At 35.4% G+C, this 22,087-nt stretch overlaps 1 protein-coding gene across 1 annotated transcript in view; it reads right to left on the bottom strand.

Annotated features, from left to right (window-relative positions):
- Positions 1-22,087, bottom strand: part of LOC150101923 (uncharacterized) — a 1,001,066-nt gene that overhangs the window by 369,895 nt on the left and 609,084 nt on the right. The window contains exons 87-88 of the mRNA XM_090399931.1: positions 9,574-9,642; positions 7,333-7,458 (exon numbers count right to left, since the gene is read on the bottom strand). Coding sequence (XP_090256057.1) covers positions 7,333-7,458; positions 9,574-9,642 — 195 coding nt within the window. The remainder of the gene's footprint in view (positions 1-7,332; positions 7,459-9,573; positions 9,643-22,087) is intronic.

Genomic DNA, 22,087 nt, shown 5'->3' with positions numbered 1-22,087 from the left:
AATGCATAACCTTACACTTTGCCATATTAAATTGACATCCATTAACCCTAGCCCAGTCCTCCAAACTATCCAAATCATCCTGTAAAATTTTAACATCCTGTGCACTCACAATTGCTCTACCCAACTTTGCATCATCAGCAAACAAGTGAACACTTCCTCACAGATCCTTTCCTATATCACTGATGAACAAATTGAAAAGTAGTGGTCCAAGAACAGAGCATTGTGGCACACCACTAGTCACAAGCCGTCTTTTGGACTCAAATCCTGAATAAACCACTCTCTGGTATCTCTCCATCAACCACCCTCCTATCCATCTCACCAACCCTATATCCATCCCCATCTGCTCCAGTTTACTGATTAGAGTTCCATGTGGTATCCTGTCAAAGGCCTTTGCAAGGTCCAGTAGAATCACTGTAAATCCATGACCCTTATTCAGTTCAGCCGTCACTGTGTTATAAAACTTGGGCAAGTTACTGAAGCATGATCTACCTTTCACAAAACCATGTTGTCCCCCATACAATATCCCATTTTCATCTATCCAATCCTGTATTCTTTTCTTGATTAATTTCTCCAAGACCTTGACAACGATTCTTGATATGCTAATCGGTTGGTAATTTACAACAGCAGTCTTGGAACCTCCTTTATGCATTGGAACTATTTTCCCCTCTTTCCACCCCCTTGGGACTAACCCACACCCGAGACTTAAATTAAACAAAATGGTCAAGGGTACTGACAATTCTTTAGCCGCTTCACGTACGACACGAGCTGGTATACCATCCAATCCCACAGATGTATTGACATTGAGGTTATGCAATAGACTACTCACCTCCACTTCATTCACCACATTTCCCGTATAATCTACTGGTTCATTCATTTCTGCAATGTCACCACCTGGATGATATATTCTTGCAAAGTGCTCACTCAGTAACTCAACTATATTAATTGATTCAGTTACCTCCCTACCATCGGCATTCTTTAAAATCATTCTGCTATATACATTTTTTCTTTTACTTGCAACATATCAAAAAAACTGTTTAGGATTCTCTTTAGCCTGCATGGCCAATGTTCTTTCGTAATTCTTTTTGCTTTTCTTACCACACTCGTTACCCTTCTGGCATGCGCTTTATACAGTTCATGTGCCTGCCGGTCACCTTTCTCCTTAAATTTCCCCCATAGTTGTTTCTTTTTTTGCAACTCAAGCTTAATGGTGTTATTCATCCATTTAACCCCTACTTGATTTATTATTTGGACTCTAGGTATACAGTCAGCCATTGCTTCATGCAAACACTTCTTAACTGCCTCCCATGCACTATCGACTTCTTGTCCTTGCAGTTGTACTTGCTATGGCACTGAACTAATCAAACTCCTAAGCTTGTCATACTCACCAGTCCGATAATTCCACATGTACCCTGTCTTAATTGTAAATTCCATACCTTTATCCACCTCCCAAATCAAGAGCCTATGATCACTCTCACCAATTGGTGGAAATGTGGTCATATTTGTTACAGCCAAATCCTAAGATGCAATTACTAGGTCAAGCACTCTCTGATCCCTAGTATTTTCCATTGCATGCATCGAGATTGTTATCCCTTAATAACTGCATAAAATCCAATTCCTTCCCCCCCCCCCCGTGTGTCCTCTCCTCACTCCAATCAATGCGACCATAGTTGAAATCTCCTATAATAATTACCCTCCTTCCACTCATTTCTTCTATTTGCTTGTGCATACTATCTCCACCATCTTTTCCATCACCTGGTCTATAGTAGCACCCAATTGTAATATCTTGTTCTGCTAGCCACAATCTCACACCAAATGGCCTCAAATGTGCTCTTTTCTCTATCCTGCAATTCAACTTCTATTCTCCTTGGCTGCAGCTCATCAGCTATCATCAACACTACTCCTCCCCCCATTTTATTCTCCCTGTCATTCCTGAACACACTATACCCATCACATTCGATCCCACTAGCTATATCATCTACAGTCAGCCAAGTTTCACTAATGCCAATAACCTGTGACCTGACAGTGCCAATCATGGCCAAAAATTCTTCCTTCTTGTTCCTAATACTCCTAGCATTAGTGTACATGAATTTCAGACCCCCATTAACCCCACCCTACCTTGATGCCTTATACTAACTATCCCATTCTGATTTGTTGTCCTTATTCGCTTGGGCATATTATACTCATTCATACACTCAACTGCCTCCCTAAGGTCTGCATATTTACTCCCCTCCCCCCCTTAATAAATCTAGTTTCCCTAATTCTGCACACACTTCATTCAACAACACTTTTTCAAGTCTCCTTACACCGAACCCATTAAAATGCAAGCCATCCATCTTATATAGATCCTTTCGCCTATCAAACTCACTCCACACGTCCACAAATTCCACACCACTTATCATACATAACCCACGCATAAAGTCATTTGCAATTATGGCCCTCCTTTTAAACACTTCATTGTCATACCGCAGCAAAAGAATAATGATCCTAACTCTCTCACTCTTTTCTTTTGCCACCCCAAACAATTCATTCAGGTCCTCTATCATTTCCATTTTATCTCCTTTCAAATCATTCGTACCTGCCACAACAATCATTTCTTTCACCCTTTCCTTTTGCTCTCTAATAGACTCAGTTACGTCCTTGATGGTTGCACCAGGTTGGTACTATTTTGTCAAATCCTCTACTAACACACCTCGTACTAACAAATCTCCATACAGCACTCTCTCCTTCATTTTGTTTAAGTTCACACTCATACTCTTATTTTTCCTATCATACTTTTTATTATTGGCTGGTACACTCAGTAGACTTTTGTTCATATGTTCTAGCTGCCGCTTTGCTCTTTGTATCGCTCCGGTCAACAATGTGATCTCACTCATAGCATCTATCTCCTATCTCATCTTTTTTAAAAAAAAAAAAAAATCAGCTTACGCCTTTTTATTCCCTGTATAAGGGGAGTAGGCGAGGCCATTTAGCCCCATCTAACTTTTGGAGACTGAGTGGGCAGTTCAATCTCCACTGGTACCAATCAGACATAGATGGCCCAAGGCTATCACTAATTAAGCGGTACTCAGTGAAGAGAGATGGCTCAAATGTGCTGCCATCTTGTGGTCCCTAACCCTAACACAATATATTTAATGTCTGAAATAATGTGGGTTCTACGGTCGATTTTCTTGAGTTTACAGGACGAAAAACCCGAGTTTTAGGGAGGAAAAAGCTGCTTGCCCGTGCCAGAGATCGACTAATTCGGGAACCGGTCGAAAAAAGGCTTAGAAAAATTTCCTCTAGTCACCGACTAGACTCGAAACCAAGTCTTCCTTCGTGCGGCCAAGCATGGTGGTTGGCAAACACCACATCCACTGAGCTACACACACAGGCTCTCTCATCTTTTTTATTTTCTGTTAAACCATTAATTTGCTCTGTATTAATACCATCATTCACACTTTCTACATTCATGCCCTCACAGTTCTCTGGTACAACCTCGCCATTTCTTGTAATATCACTATTTTCTTCATTCTGAAGTTTGACAAAAATATCACACTCACGACCTGAAATACACTTTAATTCCTCATTTTCCTTACATTTTCTACACACATTCACTCCTTTATTATCATCTAACCATACACCAACTGCACTCCGCAAAGCGTACATTTCGCAGATAGTACACTGAATAATCTCCTTTATATTACAGTTATTGAATAAAGATGGTGAACCATTATTACTAGTCGCCATTTTCCTTTTTATGGAAGCCATACTCACTTCTATCACACTTTATCAAATTAATAATTGAAACACCAAAAACCCACAAACAGACACACTAAAATATGCAAAGCAAACAAAACTACATAATAATCAAGTAAATCTGTCAATTATAACTTAAAATAACACATCTTATCAGGAGCTCTCAAAGACCACTACCTCTTTATACTGAACCATATAAACCTAAATAAAATGAGTTTGTGTATGACATAATTCTTCATTCAAAATGAACTAACTACTCTTGAAGAACTCTGTAACTCCTAAAGAGCACATCCCCTGATTGACAGATTGGGAGATCCCACCAGATATGGTGGGGTGGGCCAAATATTTTGAATGAGGATCTGTGGACCAACAGGACTAAAGAGGGCTATCAACTGGATAGCAAGGGAAGTGACTTGACTATGGTTCTCTAGCTAGACCTGGTCTCTTCTTCCATTTACTTTGAGTCAGTCTCCTTTCTTTTAGCTTCTACTTCATCTCTCTCTGACTAGATGTTATTAGAGGTATTCGAGTGCTAGGGGCATTTTATTTCTGACTTAATTCCTGGATTTGGTAGGTATGACTCTTTACTCTTGGCAGACAACATACTTAACATATATTAACCCAATATTTTGGAATGTTGGGTAAATATATGCATATGAAGTGGCATGCATAAAAGCAGAAGGGCTAAAGCCTGAGTATCTATCCTCATAAAAAGCAAATGGAAGAATGCAAGTAAAACGTTGGGAAAAAGTACATGAAAATTTTTAAAAGTAATTCTTGAAGAAAATGGATTGGAATTTTTAAATATTGAAACTATGCCCCATGTGAAGATGCCTAACTCAATGAAAAGGAAGAGTACTTTGAAGATATCAGAGAAATGACTGAATCAGCAAGTGGATGCAGGAAATTATTAGTGTTAGGAGACTTGAAGTCACACCAGCATCCAGTACATCATTGGTCCAACAATACAGTTCAACATCCTTAAAACACTTACAGGGCAAGGGATATCTGTTCTAATGATACAGCTCTTACCAAAGAACTCAATTACCTTTGTCACAACTCTGTCACAACAGCTACAAAAATACATACCCACACAAAATATATCAAATACCACATGCCTTCATCTGAAATGAGATCACAAGAAAATTATTTGCATCCCATATATCTAAGGTACACCTGAAAAGCCAAAGTGTTTCACAAAAACAATCTCCATGCCATGCATAAACTTCACATCCAAATAGTTACCTTTATCCATTCTCCTAAGGACAAATTTCATCCACTAATACATCATGTAGTGTATACAGTTTCCAATACACCTGTAACTTGGCCTACTATACACAGTTAAGAAGATCTGTTAACATCCACCTAAACATAAAAACATGCTTAATATGTTTTTTAATAACAGGCTAACTCCACCATTGCTGGTCCCAAGCCTGGATGAGAAAGGAGGAGGGCTCTACTTGTAGCCAACAACCACAATACATCAAATATCTTCCAATATAGAAATTTCATGTAGTGAGAGAAACTGGACTAGTTCTGCTGAAGAATTTCAGAGGAAATGATGTAGTTTGGTGAAAGCTCTCTTTAGAGAAATCAACAAGCAGAAGGCTCTTGGAAAAGACATTTTCACACCCAAATCTACAACCAAAATTGGATGTCGGAAAATCAGAAAAATATATCAATCTGGGAAAACATATCAAATAGCAGAGGAAATGGATAGATACAAAATACAAATCCTGGGATTAAGTAATAAAATGTACAAGCAGAAAACCAAATGGAATGGAACCGGAGGAATCAGAACTAACATCAACAAATATATCATATATTCTTTTCCTTTAAGTGTTATATTATATGGTGATCAGCATTCATTTCAGTAAATGATGGAGACTACAACCATGTTAGGAATAACTACTTCAGTAATTATTCCTAACATAGTTTCCATAATTTACTGAAAGAATATTATATATTCTGAAAACCCCAAGGATGAAGAACATAGAAGGGTTGTTGCTATGATGATGGCAGTGGAATGGAATCTGATACTGGGTTCCATTCCACTATTGGAATGGAACCCAGTATCAGAAAGAATAATAAAAGCAAAGTTCAAAATCAGATACAAAATACAAAAAATCTGTGTCCTACAAACACTGCTGACTGGGAAGAAAAATAAGTCTTTTATGACCTTCTACAGAGAGAGTTAGACAAGAGCAGACAAAAGAGATTGTACTTCTGGGAGATACAAATGCAAAGGTAGGCAAAGACAACAGGAGATATGAAATAATGATGGGAAAAGAAGGACTAGGAAATGAAAATTAAATATTATTCAAGGACTTCTGCCCATTTAACAATTTAATCATAGGAGGTACAATGTTTCAACATAAGAATATACATAAACAAACCTGGAAAGAATAAAAACCAAATAGATCATATAACCATAAATAAAGCATGGAGATCCTCCTTACAGGATGTGAGAGCATGAATAGGAGCAGATGCATACACTGGTGGTGGCAAAGATAAAAATGAAACTAAAAAAAAAAAGATATTTAAATCAAGGAGCAAAAGAGACTGGTACAATATAAATAAACTGAAAAAATAAGGATATTACAGAAAACTCTACTCATACAATCAAAAACAAATATGAATCAATAAGGCGAAGAAAAAAATGGATATATAGAAGAAAATGGCAAAATATAAAACACTTATAACAGTTGAAGAAATACTAGGAAAACATGAGAGATTTAGAAAAATTGGATAAAAGATAAAACAATACTATTAAATTAGGAAAAGGAGAGAAATAAAATGAATAAGGATAAAAAGACAAGTAAAGAACAAATTGAACACAACAAATCAATTTGACATCAAAACAGAAATAATGAAAAGAAAATGAAAGTAGATAAGCCACGCAATCAGAAATCCAGATAAGGATATAACAAACACAATCATGGAATGGAACCCACACAAACGCTGAAAGGGATGCCCCAAGATGACTGGAGGAGAGAAATCAAAGCAGAGATGACACAACTGAGAAAATCCTGGAATGAGATCAAGAAAGAAGCAAAACCTCCAATGGAGAACAATGATTGAGGTCCTATGCTGAGCAGTTAGTGAAGAGGATAAGTAAGTAAGTTAAGTAACAGGCTAAAAAGAGTATTTTGAAGATACCTGAGTTCAGTTTCACACAGCCTGTGAGAGTTAAGTTTCACACAGCCTGTGAAACTGAATGCTCAGTTGCTTTTGAAACTTCATTGGATATTTCTTTGAAAAATTTTTCAAGTAAGTAAGGTGATGTTTGTTCCAAGTTTGAAAAATGCATTACTTTTGAGGGAAATGATTATTAAAGAGTGTCATGTTAATTTTTACAATGTTATGTGTTTTATCTTCATTCTAAACATCTATTTATGTTGCTAATTTCAAACTATTCACAGGATTGGAGTTAGGTTAGTTGGCTGAAAAATTAATTCTTCAAATGGATTAATAAAAGTTTTAAACATCCCACTATCTCCACATCACACCAGCTAATTCATCACACAATTAAGCAACTGTTTCAAATTCATTAAATCTTAATAAATAAAAATTAATACAATTAAAAGCAGAACTTACCAATGCACTGATTGGCAACACATATTTCACCAGGTAAACAATCTGGATCATCTTTACAACCAAGCATACAGTGACCATTGATACAAACTTCTCTCTGAGCACAGTCACTTTCACCATTGCAACGTGCTGTTAGAGAAATGAAAAAAGCAGTTATGTTTGGTTGGATTAAATAATATGGTCATATCCATCCAACACAACACACCTTAAGCAAACATGCATATGTTATTATTATTATTAAAATTGGAGTCATAGTGTCTCAAATCTCGAAGTCATTCGACTCTACTGAGTCTTTTGACACAATAGAGTAAAAAGATTCTACTCCTTGCAGATATCTACAACTAACTAACTACTACAGTATCTATAATACACACTTTAAATTCATTCCATGACTGTGCATGCACACTTCCTCAGCCAGTGCATTCCACTCATTTATTACTTGTTATCCAAAAAAAAAACTACTGTCATTTTTCTCATTACATCCTTACACAATTTACAGGAATTAACTCCTTGTTCTTATTTCCCACAGTAATAATATCATCATATCCACCAAATACTCTGACAAAGAAATCACTGAATAGTAACCCTAGGTGCTCTGCCAAGTATTATATTACCATCTCCAGCATTATATTACTAACTCCAAAAGAAAAATTCCCTGAGACTTCCTTTCACTTGCCTTAGAGTGTTTTTCATACTTCAGCTTCACTATTTTTTTTTCTGTTTACTGTACTAATCATTTTCCTAGTTTGGGCTTTATACTTTTTGTGCAATTGTACACCACCTCCTTCCATAACCTGTGCTTCACAGGAACAAACTGCTTAAGTTCATCCCTTTTACAACTATCCTATTCATCTTCTTCAAGTCCTATCTTTTTTTTTTCCTACATTCCTTAATGTCCATACTATGCTAGAGTGTTGACAATAAAATAAAAAAGTTCAAATGCATACATAATTAATACTTTGTCCGTAGTACACGAAGTAATCATCTGCAGTTGCACTAGATATAATGTGATGCAACAGAGAGATGCAAGATGTAATGCAAGATGTAGTCAGTAGTGGTCAATTATAAATCTTATAACTGATCTTCATTTTAATGCAGTGTTTGTACAATATGTAATGAATAAGATAATGATTTTAATGTAATGAATAGCAAAGACAACTTAGAGAGCTTGAGAGCAGTTGATGATGAGGAGAGATTGACTGTAAGTGAGCAAGAGGTATATGGGGAATTGAGCAAACTTGATGTTAATAAAGTTGTAGAACATGATAATATATCAGTACGTATTCTGAAGGAATGTGCCAGGGAGTTGACATCTGCCTTGACATATTTTTTTAATATGAGTCTTGCACTCGGTCAAGTTCCAAAAGAATGGAAAGAAGGCAAGATTATGCCGCTTCATGAGGGAAGTGATAGAACTCAAGCATCAAATCATAGGCCTATCTATGTGTCAGATGTGGTTAAAGTGTTGGAGAAGAGCTGGTGAGAACTAGAATCCAGAATTGGGTTGACAACAATGGTATTATCTTTGATGGACAGCATGGATTTAACAAATCTATGCAAAGGCTTTTGATTGATAACTGCATGATAAGTTGATAGTCAAACTAGAGTGGATGGAGTTGGATATTAGATTAGTGCATTGGATCAGAGACTGGCTATCTGATAGGTATCAGCAAGTTGTGAATGGGGGGGAGGCAATATGCTGAAAGAGGAAAGTCACTAGAGGTGTGCCTCAGGGGTCTATTTTAGAGCCACCGATGTTTAACCTGTATGTTAATGATATTGGCAAAGATTTGGATGGGGATATTCATTTGTTTGCAACTGAATATAACTGAATATAAAAGACAGAAATATATGATCTGATAATATCAGAATCTTGACAGATAACAGATTAATTTGGAAGAAAATTGTTGATCAGAAGTTAGTAATGGTGCAACTTTTTCATGTAGTACTATCATAATTATCCTCCCCCCCACAAGAGTACATATCAGGAATTTGATGATGATGATGTTATTTTAATTTAGCATTTAAATTTAATTTTTTTTTTATTCTTTAACTTAATTTTTAGCTTATGGAATACAGGGGGAACTTCATTACCATAAAAGCCTGGCTATTTTATTTTGATTATTGGTTTATTTTCTTATTAGTAACAGACCTAATTTTTAATAGGTAAGGAATTCAAAGCACATACATAAAATTTGCAGCATTGCTTTTGGGTGGAATTTTTTAGATATCAATCATACTTACGTCTGCATCGTCTATTTTCACAAACTAATCCTGCTGGACACTGGTGATCATCTGTACATACAGGTGGCACTAAAACAGCAAATTAAATAAATAAAAATGAGCAAATGTAAAAACTGAATTTAAGATCTGAAATTATTTTAAATATTATTATTATCAAACCAACCTCAATGGAGTTTATTATTTTAACGGTATAACAGAACACAGAAACTAAGTAAATAATTAATTTATTGACTTGATGCTGATATTTCGCTGGTATTATAACCAGCATCTTCAGAGCACAAAAACACTGTTTGTCACAATACGCGAGACTAAAACAACATGGTGTACTTAACCAAAATAGACAAACAGTGTTTTTGTGCTCTGAAGATGCTGGTTATAATACCAGCGAAATATCAGCATCAAGTCAATAAATTAATTATTTACTTAGTTTCTGTGTTCTGTTATACCGTTAAAATAATAAACAACATGTTCGATGAACACATAAGTCTGTCCACACGTTCAACCTCAATGGAATCAGAAAATTCATGGAATGATCACTCAACAATAACATATTTATCATGTTGAACAGTAAAAGCCTTAACATTCTCTGCATTCACAACACATTCTAATTATGTGTTCCATTCACCTACAATTCTGTATACAAAAATCCTACGTTCTTCCAGGGATGGCCTCTTCTTCCTTCACTTTCACCGTCTACTCTATACTTATAACTCCCTTTGTATTAATCCATTAAAATCTCCACACTAACTTAAACATGTCTATCATATCATCTCTTTTCCTCCTATCCACCAAACTCTGTAATTTATATTTCCTTAATAAGAGGTTAACTTTTTAGAGCTAACATTAAAATTAAAATTTAATTATTAAAATTAAAACATTAGAGAAAGCCAAGAAATGAGTAACTAAGGCAATATCTGAACTCTGAAAAGTAATTTACATTCCTTTAACCTCTTTCCATAATGTTATTTATGATATTGCCTTAGTTACTCATCTCTTGACTTTCTCTAATGTTTCTACATCACTGAAAACTAGGTGACCAAATATGAGCACAACAGTGCTTTATATAGTAACAATACCATCTCCTTATCTCTATAAGTCAGTGTACTCCTGTTATATACATATTTATAAGTTATATACACAAAGAAATGTGCAGTCTTTGTAACACTTGCAAAAGTGTAATGGTTAGCACTCTGGACTCTGAATCCAACAATCTGAGTTCAAGTCTCAGTGAGACCTTACATTTTTGCCAGCCTGGCTGGCCGAGTGGTTAGCATATCTGTTACCCAGCCAAAAGGCTGCAGGTTCGAATCCTGCCATGGGTATGGATGTTTGTGATTGTCTGCGGAAATATTGGTATGGTGGTCGGTGATAGATGGCATTGGTGTAGTTGCAGTCAGTTGGTGGATTGTGAGTGATGGAGACAGAGTTGTAGAGTAATTGCCCTCCCTCTATGAGTCTTTGGACTCCCTGAAGGTGACAAATAATAATAATAATAAACTTCAGTCCACCATCAACCATCATCCCCAGATCGTGAATCTCATCCACTTTCTTAAGCACTCCATCAATACAGTATAAATCTCTGCATTTCAAAATGCAACATTATTATTACTATTAACACTACAACTCTACTCCTTTGTCTAAGTCAAAAGTTTATTCAAACCTTCCTGGAGAGAATAAACATCAGCCGTGCACCTTATAATTCTCCCCAACTGTGCCTCATCAACAAGCAACTGAAGATTCCCAGTCAATCTATGAAATATCCTTAACAAATAAATTAAACAGCAGGAGTCCAGAGGAACACTGAGATATGCCACTGGCTACCCTCCTTTTTCTCTGAGATACTGTTTCTACATAAACAACTTGCTAGTATTGTTCAGAGAATCAATCTCCAATCCATGTAACTAATCTATTAGGTTACCTGGGCTTTGCAAATGCTTTTGCAAAGTTCAAGAATATCACTGTACACAAATCTCCCTTATCCAACACATTCCTCACCACATTATAAAATGCAAGAAGATTGCTAAAACAAGATTTATTCTTTATATACCCACACTGATCATCATAAAGAATCTAATGTCCATTAAGCCAATTCCATGTTCTCTTCCTAACCTATTTCCATAACCTTGACTACAACTGCAGATATACAGACTGATCTATAATTGGAAATCTCTGTCCTATAATCATGTTTATGGAATGGTATTATCATATTATAACTTTTCTACTGCAAGACTTTCAGTTCAAGGGCGTAGCTAACTTTTTTGCACATTGCTTAAAAGTAAATGGTGCTATGTCATCCATTCCCACAGCCTTATTAACATCTAATTCAATCAACATTCTTTCATCTCAAATTCTTCTAAGATCTGCATTCTATGTATCCTTAGCATCATTTACATATGGAGTACAATTAATGGATATTAGTCATATCCTTGATTAAAACAATATTTTAGCCATTTTCTATACCTTTTGTAAAAAATTTCTATCTATCATCTCATGAGGGTCCAAAGATCATGGAGATGATTGTAAAGAACTAAGATTAAAATCTATAATCTCGATATCTAGTTCAATGCATAATGTTGATCTATATTGATGATGAACAAGAGTGGAGACAGTGTGCACTCTTGTCTTACACCTGATTTTACATCAAAAACCAGATTCCTCTATCTTCAATTTTAAATGTTGACTTAACTTAAAATGTAGGCTATGTATTGCTTGATATAACATCCCATTTACACCACATGAGTGCAGTGTTTTCAGAGCAACTTTTCACTTTTCTCTTGCCATCTTGTCATATGCTATTTCCAGGTCTACAAATCTTAAATACAGATCCTTTCTTTTAAACTTATACGGTGATCTGAATGCATTTTTGAAAATTATGGAGACAACTACCATGTTTGAATAAAAACTTTAGTTTAATATAACTAAAATCTACATTCGACATTTTGACCTTTATGTCAAAGTCATCTTCTGGAGCATAAAACTATACACAGGAAACAAGCTACACTACAATCAAACTGATTTGTTAAAGATACTGACCAACCGCTACAACAATTGTTGGCCTGACCTCCGGTGAAAAAAAAAAAAAAAATTATACATTAATGCTAGAGTCCTATTATTAGTGTTATCTGTTGGTTATAGAAATACATTGGGCACAACAACAAGTATCCATCTATATACATATATTAACATCATGATTATACTTGTACATTCCAGCCAGTTGCGCCAAATGTATTTCTACAACCAACAGATAACACTAATAATAGGACTCTAGAGTTGATGTAGAATTTTTTTTTTTTCCCACCAGAGGTCAGGCCAACAATTGTTGTGGCTGTTTAGTCAGTATCTTTAACAAACCAGTTTGATTGTAGTGTAGCTTGTTTCCTGTGTATAGTTTTATGCTCCAGAAGATGACCTTGACATAAAGGTCGAAACATCGAATGTAGATTTTAATTATATTAAACTAAAGTTTTTATTCAAACACAGTAGTTGTCTCCATAATTTTCAAAAATGCATTAAATACAGATGCTCATTATATTCCCATGATTTCTCAACTTTAGTTTTAAAGTGAAAATCTGATTCTAACCATATTCAGCCCAGCTTGTTCATTCTTTCTCTTTCACAATTTTTCTTAGCTTCTTCTCAGGTATTCTTCCATAAATCTTACTTGAAACAATAAGTATGAAAATTACCCCATAATTCTAATGTTCACTTTTATTTCCCTTCTTTTACAATGGGTACCATAAAGAGCTAAATTATTACACAGAATTGTGAACAGACAAATATTTAAAAAAAAAAGACAACTGGCAAACAATTAACGAAAATGAAAAGGATATAACTAAAGAAGAATTAGAAATCAGCCTGAAAGAAACAAGAAACGGAAAATCACCTGGAGAAGATAAGCTAAGTTCAGAACTATATAAATACGCAGAAATAAGATTCAAAGAAAGACTCTTATTATTTTTAAATAAAATTTATTAAACTGGTATCCCCCCCCCCAATAGAATGGAAAAAAGCAATTGTGATTCCTATCTTTAAAAAAGGTTATAGAGATAACTCTAAAAACTATAGATGTATCAGTATGCTAAATTCCTGATACAAAATATATAGCAGAATCTTAAATAGCAAACTAATGAAATATTCCAAAAACTTTATTTTAGAAGTACAGAATGGATTTAGAAAAGGGCAATCATGTATAAACCCAGCCTTTTGCCTAAAATTAATAACAGAGAAAAGAAGAGAATACAATTTAGAAACACATATTGCATTTATTGACTTTGAAAAAGCATTCGACAAAGTTAAAAGAAACATATTATTTAACATATTAAAAGAAAGACAAATACCAAATAATATCCTAAAAGCTATCACAAGTATATATGAAAATAATCAAATACAAATAAGATTAAATCATGAGCTATCATATACGAGAGAGATAAACCAAGGGATCCAACAGGAATGTCCCCTCTCAGCAACTCTTTTTAATATCTACTTAAATGAAATAATAATAAAATGGAATAAAAATTTACATCAAGGAATTGAACGTTTTGAACGTTCTCCTATAGTGAACTTAAACACTCTCCTTTTTGCCGACGACCAAATAATAATTACAATGAGGGTGGTTGATGGAGAGATACCAGAGATTGGTTTATTCAGGAGTTGAGTCCAAAATACGGCTTGTGACTGGAGTGTGCCACAGGGTTCTGTTCTTGGAATACTACTTTTCAATTTGCTCATTAACGATATAGGAAAGGATCTGAGAGGAACAGTTCATTTGTTCGCAGATGACACAAAGTTGGGTAGAGCAATTGTGAGTGCACAGGATGTCAAAATTTTACAGGATGATTTGGATAGTTTGGAGGACTGGGCTAGGGTTAATGGATGTCAATTTAATATGGCAAAGTGTAAGGTTATGCATTTTGGGGTGAAAAGATTAGCATCAGTATATCACATTGGTGGAACCGTACTCCAGGAGATTGATGAGACCAGAGATTTGGGAGTACTGGTAGATACGGAGTTGAAAGTTTAGGTGGAACATCACAAAAGTGGCTAAATCAGCTCATCAAATCACTTGGCTTCTGAAAAATACTTTAACAAGCAGAGACAAACAAGTTATTGTTCCTCTGCATCGAGGCTTGATAAGATGCCATCTAGACTACTGTGCCAAGATATGGCCGCCAGGGTTTCTTCTTGATGGGGAGGAGGTGGAGAGGATACAGAGACGAGTGACCAAGATGATAGCAGGTCTGTGGAATGAACCTTATGAAAACAGGTTGAAAATTTGTGGTTTGCAAAAATTGGTCGATAGGCAGAAAAGGGGTGATATGATTGAGACATTCAAATTACTGAAGGATTTCTATAAGATTAATCCAGACGATATTTTTGAGAATAGGACTGGTGGTGGGAGGACTATGGGCCATACATGGAAGCTGGGCAAGAATGTGGTTAGCAGGGGTGTTAGAGCTAGGTTTTTTACTTGGAGAGTGGTGAATGAGTGGAATAAGCTGCCAGAGTCTGTTGTGGGTGCTATGACAGTGAATGAGTTCAAGGTGAGGTAGGATAGATACTGTATGAATGTCGAATAGTTGTTCTTGACATGATGCTAGGGCCTCCCTCAATGAGTCTGTCGAATCCTTGGAGTTGCCTGAAATAATAATAATAATAAAAATTCTGAAGATAACTTACAGAAAGCTATTTTAGATCTAAATGAGATATCCAAAGATTATGGTTTGATAATATCAACAGAAAAATCAAAAACTATGGCCTTTAAAGGACAAGATCCAGCAAGAACTAAAATAGTAATAGATAACAAGATCTTAGAACAGGTTAATTTAACTACCTAGGATGTATGATCACATATGAAAATGAAAAAGATAAAACGTAAAAATTGCAAAATATTTAAAAATAACAGGTGTAATTAACTCTATATTTAAACCAAACTTAGTTGAAAAACAAACCAGACTAAAAGTATACGATACATTAGCCCTACCAGTCTTAATGCATGGAAGTGAAATCTGGAGAATAAAACAAAAAGACAAACAAAGATTAATAACAGCAGAAATGAAGTTTATGAGAAAAACTGTGAAGTATATACTCTATTTGATCACAAAAGAAATGAAGAAATTATGAAAGAATTAAACCAAGAACCAGTAATAGAAAAAATTAAAAAATATAAACATAAATGGATGGAACACATTCAAAGAATGAAAACGAAAGATTACCAAAACAAGCATTCAAGTACAAGCCATTAGGAAAAAGAAAACCAGGACGTCCTCTTAAATGATTCAACGATGACTTCTAAGGCCGGAACAGGCCATGCTAGGCCTAAATCCTTGATACACATGATGATGAAGACTATAAGGAGCATACTGCAATCATCCAGCATTCAACCTTCTGAGTGGATTCAGGAATTATTCATTAGTCATTTTAAAACTTGGTTTGAACATTTTTAAGCATTTCTATAAGAATATCATTCTTTGCAAATTTACATATTTAAACATTGCTGATTAATTAATTATTAACATATTTAAACATTGTATTTTTTAACATTACTTAAGGCCCAAAGCTGTATAACTGAGAGGAGACCTCCACATAGTCTTTAGAGGAATGCGGAGAACCGACCAGGGCTTCTGACCTAATGTCCAATCCTCACCTTCTCGTGGTGCACCCTGTTGGGTATCTACTTGGATACTGAACGAACAACAATGGACTGGCAATTTGGGATTTAGCCGACCAAATTGTATTCTTATTGGTTAACCTAAAATAAAAAATGATGGTACGACATGACAAAATTTCATGCCGGCTGGGGCATTGCCCGGATAAACAAGGCCCCCATTGTTTTTGCCAGGGAACCAGGGCGAACAGCGAAAAGTCAGCTACTGGAACAAATCCGAAAACAAACCCCAACTCAACATCACCAGAGTTAAAGATCGGTACTATCAACTTAAGAAGCCTGAATGGCAAAGAAATGGAGCTAGCTGAGGAATTAGATAAGTACCAGATCGATATAATAGGGGTGACTGAAACAAAAAAGACAAAAACTGGTGAGATCTTTCTGAGCAATAAATACAAAATGTTATATTCAGGCAATGACAATCAAGGAAAAGAGGGAGTAGCCATAGTATTCAATGCAAAATACGAGGCTAATCTTCTTGAATGGCAGTCAGTCTAAAGTAGAGTAATGTGGGCAAATATGAGAATGGGAAACTGGACAATGAGACTTATTTGTGCCTATGGTCCCACAGAAGGTTCAACTAAGGTTGAAGTGGAGGAATTTTTTGAGGCTTTACAAAAAGCAACTGACACAATGAAAAAGAAAAAGTTTGTCCTTGTTGGGGATCTAAATAGCAGAATACGAAATGATTGTGAGACATACAAAAATATTTTGGGAAAATTTGGAGAAAAGAGCAAAGCTAATAATAATGGCAAATATCTGTTGGATTTCTGCTCAGGACATGGACTGGTTATTGCTAACACCATGTTCCAACATAAAAATGTGCACAAATTCATATGGAGAGAAGAGGCTAGGAATAAGAAAAGTCTCATTGACTATGTTATTGTTGATAGTGATGTTTTCTCCCTGGTGCAGGACACCAGAGTGTACAGAGGATTTGAAATTGGAAGTGATCATTATTTAGTCTTGAGCAGGATAAAATTGAATTTCATATTGAAAAGAATAACATGTAAGAAAGTTTTAAAGCGAATAAAAGTTGAGCAGCTCTCAGATGTGAACTGTAGAAATACACAAAGATTATTGAAGAAAAAATGAAAGAGTTTGAGAACAGGAATCAAACCTTGGAGATTCAGTGGCAAACTCTGAAGAAAACATTGATTGATCCTGCCAGAGAGGCATGTGGTGAAATTGTCTGCAAGGATAAAAAAATCAGAACTCCCTGGTGGACACAGGAAGTTAAAGAGGCAGTGAAGGAAAAGAAGAAAGCATATCAAAAGTTCCTGTCAAATAAGTCAGCTTGGGCTCTTAAATAATATAGAGACAAATGCAAGAATGCTAAACACTGTGTAAAACTAGCTAAACAAAAGTCATGGGAGGACTTTGCCAAGAATATAGAAAATAAATATCAAGAAGGTGGCAAAATATTCTGGAGGTTGTTGAAGGAATTGAGGAAAGAGTGCTGTAAAAGGAGTTAGAGATGATAAAGGTGACATGAAAACGGGAGAAAAAGATATCCTTGAAGTATGGAGTAATTACTTTGAAAAACTGCTAAATGAAACAAGTAGTGATGACAGCACAGTGGTAAAACACACTGACCAGGCATGCAGTCAGGAATACATATCCATACTTGAAGTAGAAAAAGCCATCAAAGGCTTGAAATGTGGAAAGGCAGCAGGAGTAGATGATATTCGACCAGAAATGCTGAAGTATGGTGGTATAAGAGTCTTACAGTGGCTGCACTGCATCGTTCAGAAAGACTGGACAGAGGGACGAATTCCCGATGATTGGAGTAGAGCTCTCATAGTACCCATATATAAAAAGGGAAGAATTGTGGAAGAAAAGCGTCGTGAAGAACAAGCTGGATTCAGGCCAAATAGAGGCTGTCAGGATCAGATCTTCACTTTACGACAAATAGTCGAGAAAGCATGGGAATATAACAAAGATCTGTATTTAAGCTTTGTCGATTTGGAAAAGGCATATGATAAGGTGCCAGGAGAGAATCTATTCAATACGCTGCAGTTATATGGTGCCAATGGAGCATTATATCAAGCAATACTTAGTCTTTATTTGAGTTGTAAGTCAGCAGTTTGAATTGAAGGAAGTATAGGAAGATGGTTTAATGTTAAATCTGGTGTGAGACAGGGAGGTACATTATCCCCTCAGTTATTCATTATCTATATGGATCACATTATGAAGGAAAGTGGTATTAAACATGATATCAAAATTGGAGATGTTAATGTCAGCTCTTTGCTTTATGCGGATGATGTTATACTTCTAAATAAATCTGCTACAAGTCTGCAAGATTCTCTGACTAAATTGAATAGCTGTTGTAATAGATATGGTATGAAGGTCAGCAATAAAAAGACAAAGACAATGAAAATAGGCAGAATCATTGAAAATGTCAGCTGTGTAGTGAATGGAGAATCTCTGGAACAAGTAAAACATTCACAACACAGCTAACATTTTCAATGATTCTGCCTATTTTCATTTTCTTTGTCTTTTTATTGCTGACCTTTATTCCATATCTATTACAACAGCTATTCAATTTAGTCAGATTTTTACTGAAGATGGTAAATTAAATATAGAAATAGACAACAGAATCAGCAAAGCTGGTATGGGGGGACGTCAATTGAATAAATTCATATGGAATAAGAGAGAAATTAGTTGCAACACTAAATTAGCTGTATACAAGATAGTCTTCAAACCAGTTTTAACTTATGGATCTGAGAGCTAGGTCAGAAGTAAAACACTTGACCAAAGACTAGAGACTGCAGATATGAGAGTCCTGAGAAAGATTATAGGCGTGAACAGATGGCATCAATGGCAATATCATATTAAAAACGAGGATATTAGGAAAGAACTTGCCATTGTCAGCATCCAGGAATGCGTTAGCAGAGCTAATCTCAGGTGGTGTGGTCACCTAAACAGAATTGGCGAGGAAAGATTAGCAAAACAAGTGTTCTCTGCCAGGTTGGCAACAAAACGACCCAGAGGAGGACCAAGATATAGGCGGATTGATATGGTACAAAGTGACTTAGATGATAGAAATATAAGATCTGATAATGTTGGAGTCTTGACAAGTAACAGACTGATTTGGAGGAAAATTGTAGATAGGAAGTTAGTAATGATATAATTTTTTAATGTAGTACTATCATATCCTGTACACCCGTTGTGGGTACATGGCAGGAATTTGATGATGATGATGATTGATGATGATGAACATTGCTGATGGAATATCATCCTTCCCGTGTTCAGGTTTCTGAAGGCTCTTTCTATCCCAAGTATTGATTATGTACTCCTAAATGCATTCTTCTTGAATATTTCCCACAATGCTCTGCCTGTTGGATTCATTTAACAGTCTTTCAAAGTAATTTCTTTTTTTTTTTTTAATGTTTATCTCAACACGAGAGGTTGACTAACCTGTACATTACAGGCTGATCGACCATTGTATATTACAACCTGTACAATGTAGTACATTAGTACCATAGATGGGAAAGAAGGAATTTCTACACATTTAGTTGAAGAGCACATATGAAAAGGCTTAAAGGTTGTTGATTATTCAAAATAATGCTTCACAGTATAGGCAAAACCAAGAGAATATAAAATAAATTCATTTATTAAAGTAACTAATATTTCACTGCTTTTTCTAACTCAGCATCTTCGTAGCATAATTATAACTGTGACAAGCACATAGCACTGAACTAAACAATTGTGGAAAGCAATTCAAATTGTAACTGAAAAACCAGTAATGTCCTTACATGGCATCCTTTATGTGCCAGATGACCAAAGTTAATTTGGAGAAGCAGATTATTAGGTCTCAAAATGACAGTCTCCCAGATATTTGGGAGCAAATTAATGCATCGTTACTTATTGAGGTTAGGAGGGCACTTTACAGCTGATGCTGATTCTAAAAACAGTCTGTTAGACCTATAATAATCTCTATATAATATTATATAGAGATTATTCCTCCATCTAATCCTATGTAAAGGTGTATTCAGATCATGGTCTTGACAGGTGTTTATGGATGTAATTTTTGTGTTCTGCAAGGCAGGTATTTACTGATCAGTTAACATCTGCCTGTTATCAGTCTGTCCAAAGTAGACTAAACTGCAGCAAGAGGGAACTTTATACTCCAGGATGTGCAAGGGGATGAAGTTGATCTTTAGGAGAACATACGAAGGCAGCTAGCCGAACGAAAGGTTTAAAAGTGGCATGAAAATCATATTTGCATAGAACTGTGGCTATTTTTTCTGATGTACTCTTAACATATGGGATGGGAATGGTTTTGTTGTGATTCTACACATTGGGTGTAGGAAGTTGGGGGTACCCATGAGGAGCATTACTTATCCATGAGGAGGATTACTTAGGATGACTTCCCAATTTTGGGAAGTCATCCTAAGTAATCCTTAAACCTAAGTTTAAGATAGTTGTTCCTATTGAGTTTTGGTCTATAGATATGGGCTTCACAACCTTAATTATATAGTCTTTCAAGTAAAAAATTACTTTTGTGTAGAACTGAAGTTTTAATCAAGTGAATTCTAGGCCCAGTGGATAAGGTTACCATAAGTTCTGGTCTCCAAATCATTCTTCAATAAGGTGCAAATAAACTTGAATCCCTCTTCTTAGGATTACTCTGACATCAAACTTCTCTCTCTCTCTGTCTTGGCATAAGTACGTTACAACTATTACTTCTTTGGTATCCAAAACATTGGGATTTCTCTTTCATTCAAGGCATTCCACACAACTATTACAGACCATCAAGTACTTTCACAACAAACAAAAATGTCATATATTGATTGTAACTGTTTTACAAGAAAATTTAAAGAAGCTTTACAAATGTTTAGAATCCCTACATAATGCAATAAAAATTGCAGCTCAATTTTACATCAAGTATGGTCTGCTTTCACCAAAAATTTAACTACCACAGACCTAGGATATAACACACATGATTTACCACAGAACATGATAACAATAACTAGCAATGTTCCAACATGCATACATATAAACAATTATATGTAACAGTTGTAAGTTATTAAAAACATCTAATATGTGTAATTAATTGTTAATAGGCTTTGTTGTGTAAAACTTTTCTGTACCAGTACCCCTGATGATGTAAGTCTTACAACTTACAAAACTTGTCGGGTTTTAATTGCTTATTTTTATTAAACTCTTAAATTACATAAATTAAATTATACAGTTCTTCAAGCTTATAATAGCACTTCGTGGTATAAACAACACCAAGAAAGAGAAAAATTAATTAATTTATTACAATTACTAATATTTTGCTAGTTTCCCGGTCTTCAGAGCACAACAAGTATAAATGTAATAAGCACATAGCACTGAACTAAATAATTATGGAAAATAATTCAAATTGTAATTGAAACAAAAATAATGTCCTTACATGGACCTTCTATGGGCTGAATAATCATAAAGTTAATTTGGAGACATCAGGCTATCAGGTCTCAAAATGACAGTCTCCCAGATCTTTGGAAAATTAATGCAACCATACTTGTTGAGGTGGGAAAGGGCTTCACAGCAGATGTTGATTCTAAAAATAGTCTGTCAGACCTATAATGACCTCTATGTAATATCAGCGTTTTCCTCCATCTAATCTTATGTGAAGGAAGATCCAGAGCATTGTCTGCCAATCCTGACTTTTGCTATACAGATGCTCACAGATGTAACTGCTATTATGGACCAAGCAGATTACAACAGAAAAATAAGTGATCTCCTTAAGGACGCCTCTACTTATCAGATTATAGATTGGGATCCTACAAAATTCCAAAAGAAAAACTGTATAAATTATTATTATTATTATAATGTGACATCTCCAAGGAGTCCAAAGACTCA

Source organism: Typopeltis vanoorti, chromosome 11, assembly GCF_054136105.1.
Source record: "Typopeltis vanoorti isolate ZY-2024b chromosome 11, IOZ_Tvanoo_1.0, whole genome shotgun sequence".
Taxonomy (NCBI): Eukaryota; Metazoa; Arthropoda; class Arachnida; order Uropygi; family Thelyphonidae; genus Typopeltis; species Typopeltis vanoorti.
This window is presented reverse-complemented; position numbering and strand designations above follow the sequence as displayed.